Source organism: Gavialis gangeticus, unplaced genomic scaffold, assembly GCF_001723915.1.
Source record: "Gavialis gangeticus isolate Ggan-Ray unplaced genomic scaffold, GavGan_comp1, whole genome shotgun sequence".
Classification (NCBI taxonomy): Eukaryota; Metazoa; Chordata; order Crocodylia; family Gavialidae; genus Gavialis; species Gavialis gangeticus.
The window spans coordinates 4,108,385-4,115,284 of record NW_017729034.1 but is presented as its reverse complement, the minus strand read 5'-3'; the positions used below and the strand labels follow the sequence as shown (position 1 = coordinate 4,115,284).

Sequence of the window (6,900 nt, the reverse complement as noted above, 5' to 3'; positions counted from 1 at the left end):
TTGGACCTCCACTCCACTAATCATGGCTCTTGCCCTTCTCACCAGCTTAGCTGTCAAGGCTTCTTTGAAACCTCATTGCAGTGGCCATTAAATCAGCTGCCTCATGCCTCAGCATCCAGATTAGTCATGCAGAAAATTCTTTCCCAACGTTCTCAAAGTCTGACCAATATTGGTAAATGAGGAACTTCCCCAGCTGTTGTTGGTGGAGGGATTGGCTCTTGAAGACATTTTAGATCTTGGGGCTCATACAGGCTTCCATGTCTAGCCTTAGATTGTAATTCTAGGAATTCTGACCCTCTGTGCTTCCTGCCTTTCGTGCATAATTTAATTCGCCACAAAGGGAACACAAATCTATGTACACTTCATTCCTGGACACTTTTTTGATGCTGTTATAGAGAAAAGACTTTGCCAGTCATGTCTAAAACCTACTCCATTCTACTTGAGGAAGAGCTTTATAGCTTTGTTATCACAGCTTGTATCAAACTGCTCTTTCCTGAGAGGTCGTCTTGGCTTTTTCAGGCTTTCTGCTGACTCTACTGCTACATGACTCAGAGCAAAACCCAGCTCTCATACTCTGCCATGGAATAAATTCTGATCTAGTAGCAGTTCTTCAGTCATATAGCTAATACCCTAAGGGCTTTCCAGGATTTGAATTTTGGCTGACCATTTAGGCATAGTTTTTCCTGCATAGAAAACATAGAAATCACAGAGAAGCAGAGCTGTAGGGGACCTCCAGAGGTCATTTAGTCCATCCTCCTGCCTGAGGCAGGATCATCCCTATCCAAACCACCCTATATGATCCATAATCTAAACTATTCATGAAACTACCATCAGCCCTAACATAACACAAGACATAACACCCTACCCTGCTGCAGGTAGAACAGAGGGACCATAACATCTAACCTCCTGCTTCTATTAACAACCTTTTATATGTGCTCAGGAGATCCCAGGTAAAGGGCCGTGTCCCCTGCTACTGAGGAAGGCAAAAATCCCCACGGTCCATACCAATCTGACCATGGCATGAAGAGTCTGTTCTCATGAATGGACCTTTTAGTAAAAACAATATTGTAAAGACAAAAGACATTGTGGGGATTGGAAAGCTTATTTTGTATTAATTACCCTGAAAGCAAATAATTTTTGTTGACTAGATATGTTGGACTGTTTTTAATGTTGGAAAGATTTGTAACCTGATTGAATGACTCCCTCAAGTGCTGCACAAAAGCACTGGTTCTCTTCTCAAGGGAAATCAGTGGGAATTCCAGGCTGCTCCTGAAGTAGCCATTCCCAGAGATGCTGCTGGCAGAACTGTCTTTATTGCTAATATAGAACCTCCAATCTTACATTTTCTGCTCCAGATTTTTATCATATCCTGGCCCCATATGTCTTTTTCCTAATGCTCTTGTGTGTCTCAGGGGGATAGGAGAAAGAAAGGAGCAGGGATTGTCTGCATTTACCTCTTCCCCTTAAAAGCCAGCTGTGGTAGCAATGATTCCTTCCACAGCCTACCACTGTTGCTGTGAGTGAGGGTCAGTTTTAATCAGAGTGAGGCACCCCAACTCTTCTCACAAAGGACTGAGCATTCTTCCTCCACTAAAAAGTTGGTGGGGCCTGAGCTTCTCCACACCAACACTGCCAGGCCAGGCACAAGTGGGAGGTGCGAGACAGGAGCTCCATTTTCATTTTGGCCCAAACTTCTGCCCTGACATTTATTTACTCTATATACCATTGTTCCTCACTGTCTAGCCATGGAAGAGAGAGCAATTCAGCGAGCTGAACGGAGGAGGAAACTGGAAGAGGCAAAGAGAAAGCGAGAGGAGGAAAAACTGGTAAGTAAAGCAGAGCTGAGAGCTACTGTGAAAGAAAGCCTCTCATAGTCAAGGGCTGGAAAAGGCCCTTCATCCAAATTGCAAACTTGAGCTTGAAGGGCTTTCACCATGAAATGATCAGTGGCTGCTATGCGCGCTAAGAATCCCCACAAAAGTTTCTGCAGGAGCATTCCCTCATGTCTCTAACCCTGCTAGACTACAACAGGACATACACAAATGCAACCTGTTGAGTTGGTGTTCTCCCTTCTGTAGCACTGGAAACCCATTCTTTCCCAACTTCTACTTAAAGCCCCATGTTGTGCCACTATACCTTCATCCAAGGAGGCTTGCATGGGATCTCTTCAGAGCCCATCAGTGCCATTCCTGAATGGTCGTCAGGGCTCACGGTTGAGTGAAGAGAAACACTAGTCTCTGCCTTCCACAGTCCAAGGGTGGACTTGTTTCATTTTCAACCCACCTAAGAAATAGTATAATGGTTCTGGGGAAGTTAGTAAAGATCTGCACTTATCCAGGATGGTATAATCTCTTCCTCTTTCTATTCATCTCCCCTACAGTATCATTAGGTTTCTGGGTTTTGGTGTCATAAGCAGGTGTTGAGTAGGAATCCTCTCTCTCCTCTACCCACTTAAATGCTGCATTGCACATCAGGCCACGTGCATTGTACACATTCATACCTTCCTTTGTAGCATCAGGGGAACACAGCATTGGATTGACTTTTGATCTGATCCAGCACAGCAAACCCTACCTTTTTATTTATTGTTAAACCTCTCCCAAAGTGAAAAGATGATTTAGCAACACTCTGTGGATGTTTGCAATTAATAAGGTCAGCCCCACTCTACCCTAAGCATCTTAGATCTAAGAGACACACAAGGTATCAGTTTTGAACAAATTACAGCAATGTTGGAGTGGAAAGGGACTTTTTCAGTTGTGAAATACCATATTGTAAGGGAAATAAGTGCTGAAAACCATGAAAGCAGGTAATCTGTTCGAAATCCTTGGCCCTGCTACCTCCCAGGAGGGGAACATCCAAGGATCTGAGTCAGGTGCATTAGAAGGAGGCCATGTCAGTTTTTCTGTCCCAGGGGCTCTCCTTAGGTTATGCAGCATGCTTGAATTTTTCCTTCAACAGCATGACCTTCTGAAAGTGGTGACATTAGCTGCACAAGCATCAGGACACCCAAAATAAGGATCCACCAGCAACTGAGGTGTTTTGTACCTTCTAAGAGAGAGACAGATGCAGGAAGATAACCCAACCCTTAGAAGTGGCTTTAACTTGGAGGCGGGCAAGGACCCAGATCAGCTTGCCAATCTACAATTAACATGCTTAAAGAGAACAGGCAGTGCAGTGGTAGAGATGGGAGCTGTAGTGTGGTTTTCAGCTATTTGATGTGTGAACCAAAGGTAACACTACTGTTGAACAGAAAGCAATCCATGATGCAGACAGAAGAGATTCTTGATAGGAATAAGCAGTATTATGAAGGGCATCTCATGAATGCTGCCTCAGTTAAACATCTTTGATTTAGTGGTTGTGGTGCACTGTGGAAAAGACAGTTAAGAAACCATAACTTTGGTAGCTTTCTGTGTGGGAGTAAAAGTGGAACTTCACAGGTTGCAGAAATGGCCTGTGGAATTCATTGCTGGTTGGGAGGCTAGAGCTGAGTAACTATCACTAACATGTAAAGTTAACCAGTCCTAGAGACATGTGGTCAAATATTCTACTCCAGGGTGTTTGATGCTGTGTCCTTCCCTACCTTGTTATAGATCACTGCGCAAAAGGCCATGTTCATTCGGAGGGGTTTTCTGCCTTCCCCTGAAGCTCGTTACTGGTCCCTATTAGAGACAAAGTGCTTACCTTGGTAGACTTGTACTCTGAAAGTACCACCTCCCTCTAAAACAATAATAAAAAAAATCAAATATGGCAACTCCAATTCAAACCTACCCACTTCCTTATTTTTAAGGCCCAACTGAAGGCTGAAGAAGAAGAACGTCAGAAAAAGGAGGCTGCAGAAAAAGAGGCCCAGCTGGAGAAAAGGCGAGAAGAGAAGAGGCAGCAGAAACTGGTGAACAGAACATGGCATGCATTTGGCCCACAGTCACAACACTAGAGAGCAAGTGCTGTAACTCTTTCATGGCTGTTCAGGGGCCCGATTGAAATGGGTTGAAGATCTTAGTGGAGAGACTGGTGTTTGCAGAACAAAGCCAGGTGTTACAGTTGTCAGCTTGTTCCTGGCAGTCTCGGTAGAGGTACTGAGGATTGAATGGGTCATTGAGGGGCCTTTTCTTGTCCCCAGGTGTTCTCTCTAGTGAGGTACACCAGTAAACCAGGTTGTGTGGGGGAAGCTTGCATTGTGGTGGGCTGTGCAGCAACTCCATCTCACTTGGGTTGTTTTCTTCTGCTCATGTCCCCAGCTCTCACACAGCTGTATCACTCCTAAATGTGTAGACCAAGCTAAATAAGACTTACAAAGTTTTCAGTGAGTGGGAGCACCTCCTCTGCTATGCCCACGTGCTGCCACCTCAAGGTTATTGCTGAGGAAATGGGCTGTGCCAAAAACTGAAATAACATGATGCTTTAAATCTCAAAGGAATCTGACCTAGATGCACTGTTCTACATAGAGCAAAAATGAGGCATGCTGGCCTCTCTTCCTGTACATCAGACCACTGTACATTTAAAAAATGTCTACCATCCCCCAAGCAGCTAGGCTTAGATTTCAGAACCAATGTTCAGACTGAGGAACTTTCCTCATAAAGGTTCACAGTTGATCCATGGCACTTAGGTGATGCAGAATTCTGTACCAGCTTACAGACGCGCAAGTGGGGATGCAGTGTCCATACAAGCAACAGAAATAGGGTCTTATTATATGAGCAAGTTGTAGTAAGCTTGTATGTCATGGGCACTCTGTCATGATGATGTGAGCCCTGGTAGCACCTGAACAAACAAGTGATACTACAGCAGCAGCAACCAGGGTCCATAGCCCATTCCCTGGGTTCTCTGTTTCTTTGACTTAAATGTTTGGAGTGACTCTCTCTGTAGACATGACCATCCTTCCCAATCATTTGAGGAAGAGAGATTGATGCCTTTGCAACACATGGCCCTGGCTGGCTGACTCATTTCAGAAGCAGCTGATGTGTGTGTTTGCAGAGCTATTTGATCACTCTCATGCTACTATTAAAATGAGCCACAGAGTCCCATTTCCTGCCAGCTTAGACTCCCCATATACAGACTATGGTTATGTAGGTTACCAGGATGAGTTAAACCTCAGCTCTTTGAATTGCAGAAAGAACTGGAGAAGCAGAGAAGGCTGGAGAGAGAGCAGCAGCTTCATACACAAGCCAGAACATATTATGAGAAGGTCCTGCTGAGAAAGCTGGGAATAGATCCCTGGAAGAGGCTGAGAAAACAAGCCCAGGAAAACATGGTGGTAAAGTGCCAGCTGAGAACGAAGTGGAGGAACCAGGCTCTTGAGTGGGGAAGAGAAGGGAAGGGAGCAGCAGCCTAGTGGGGACGGGGAAAAAGTAATGAACTGCAAGGCCAGGAGAAAATCTGCTTTAAGTCCATCCCCACGCAGGAGCTTTGTCCTGCCTTCTCACCCCTTAGAGTGCATTTCTGATTGTACACTCAAGCAGCAGTAGGTTTTACCTGTGGTATCTTTGACTGTAGCATGGCAGAGTAGCATGGTGCATCCTGCTAGAGCTCCAGAGGGGTGAGCTTGAAGCTGTACCCTGGACTTGTGTTGAAATCTGCCCCCTTAATCAACCTAGCTCTAAGTAGGTGCTTGATCATTGTGGGGCTGGTGAATCCAAGACAGCTGGATGCCTTGCTAACCCTATCATTCCTCTAGTGCTCTATATCCTCTGGATATAGAAACTGGTGTGCCTTAACTCTGCTAGTTCAGTGGGCTGTTAGGCTTGGGCCAGCCTTTGACTTTGATTTTTTTGGATCTCTGAATATGGCCTTCCAATTTAGCCACCTTCTCCTGATAAAATAAGCCACAGTCGGTCAAAGAAAGGGCAGAGAGAGAGAGATAAGAAGCATGTGGGTGTGAGAGAGGCTATGGGGGGTAGGGGACAGTGAACATTTTCAAAGGTGCCTAGGTTACTCAGGAGTTTAAGTCCAATTTCACAAACATCATAAATATCCTAGCCCTGTAAGTCCTCTTGAAAAATCGGTGACATGTAGTCCTTTTGAAAATCTGACTTCCACTTATTTAATTTGAAAGGAAGAGCAAGAGGAAACAGCAGAGGTGAGAGAGATAATGAAGTGTAGACATAACAAAGGGTTTCCCCACTTACAAGCAGGCCATGAAAGAAGGAGTATATACAGACATAAGAGTTTCATGAGTATGGAATGATACTGCTATAAGCTGTTCTAACTGTTCAATCTGCGTGCTCCTACATAAGTGCAAAGCCATTGTAATTTTAACCCTGTTTCATTCAGTGTTAAAGCTATAGTTGTTTAGCTCACGTACATGGCTTTAGGAACAGAAATTATAGTTGCATCCTAACCACTGATGCCTGCTCCCAATGGGCAAGTCCCTCCCCCCTTTCAAAGCAGTTGAAAACTGTCTGTCCACAACCCAAAACAGCTCATTTAATAACTGATCAAAAGAAGTAATTTTGGGTTGTCCTGCTGTTCACCCTGGGACTCACTGCCATGTGATCAGAGGTCAAGCTTATACTAAATAATCAGTCTGGCATAACGTATGTGGCAAGAGAACCTCTACAATGATACCACCATAAACATGCCAGTCCTTAAAACTTAGGGCAAAGCAAGTCAGCCACTTGTGCAAGAAGATATTGTCAGGCTGATGCAGATCTAGTATGATTGGGTCTGGTATGTTATGGCAGTGGTACTTTTTTTGTACCAGGGCCCATTTGTAACCATTGATGGCCAATCCCAACCCAGTAAATAGTTTAAATAGAAAACAGCCCCCTGGCCCTGCTGGTGCCCCTCACTTCCAACCCACAGTTCCCCACCCCTGGGCCCCAGCCCCACAGTGTATGGGGCAGGGGGTGTGTGGGACAGGGGTGGGGGGGTACATGCCTCCCCCGATGTGTGCCCACAACAGGCATG

At 45.1% G+C, this 6,900-nt stretch overlaps 2 protein-coding genes across 4 annotated transcripts in view; one reads left to right on the top strand and one right to left on the bottom strand.

The window, feature by feature from the left end:
• The window catches only part of ZDHHC23 (zinc finger DHHC-type containing 23), a 73,966-nt gene that overhangs the window by 28,930 nt on the left and 38,136 nt on the right, over positions 1-6,900 (bottom strand). Inside the window, exon 5 of one of the 3 annotated variants that reach the window (XM_019526905.1) lies at positions 3,010-3,714. The exons of the other annotated variants lie outside the window; for them this stretch is intronic. Within the exon in view, the coding sequence (XP_019382450.1) occupies positions 3,647-3,714 (68 nt within the window). The 3' untranslated portion in view covers positions 3,010-3,646. Of the gene's footprint in view, positions 1-3,009; positions 3,715-6,900 lie in introns of those variants that run through there. 3 annotated transcript variants of the gene reach the window in all.
• The window catches only part of CCDC191 (coiled-coil domain containing 191), a 64,189-nt gene that overhangs the window by 30,154 nt on the left and 27,135 nt on the right, over positions 1-6,900 (top strand). Inside the window, 3 exon segments of the mRNA XM_019526911.1 lie at positions 1,744-1,826; positions 3,785-3,886; positions 5,105-5,248. Of these exon segments, the coding sequence (XP_019382456.1) occupies positions 1,744-1,826; positions 3,785-3,886; positions 5,105-5,248 (329 nt within the window).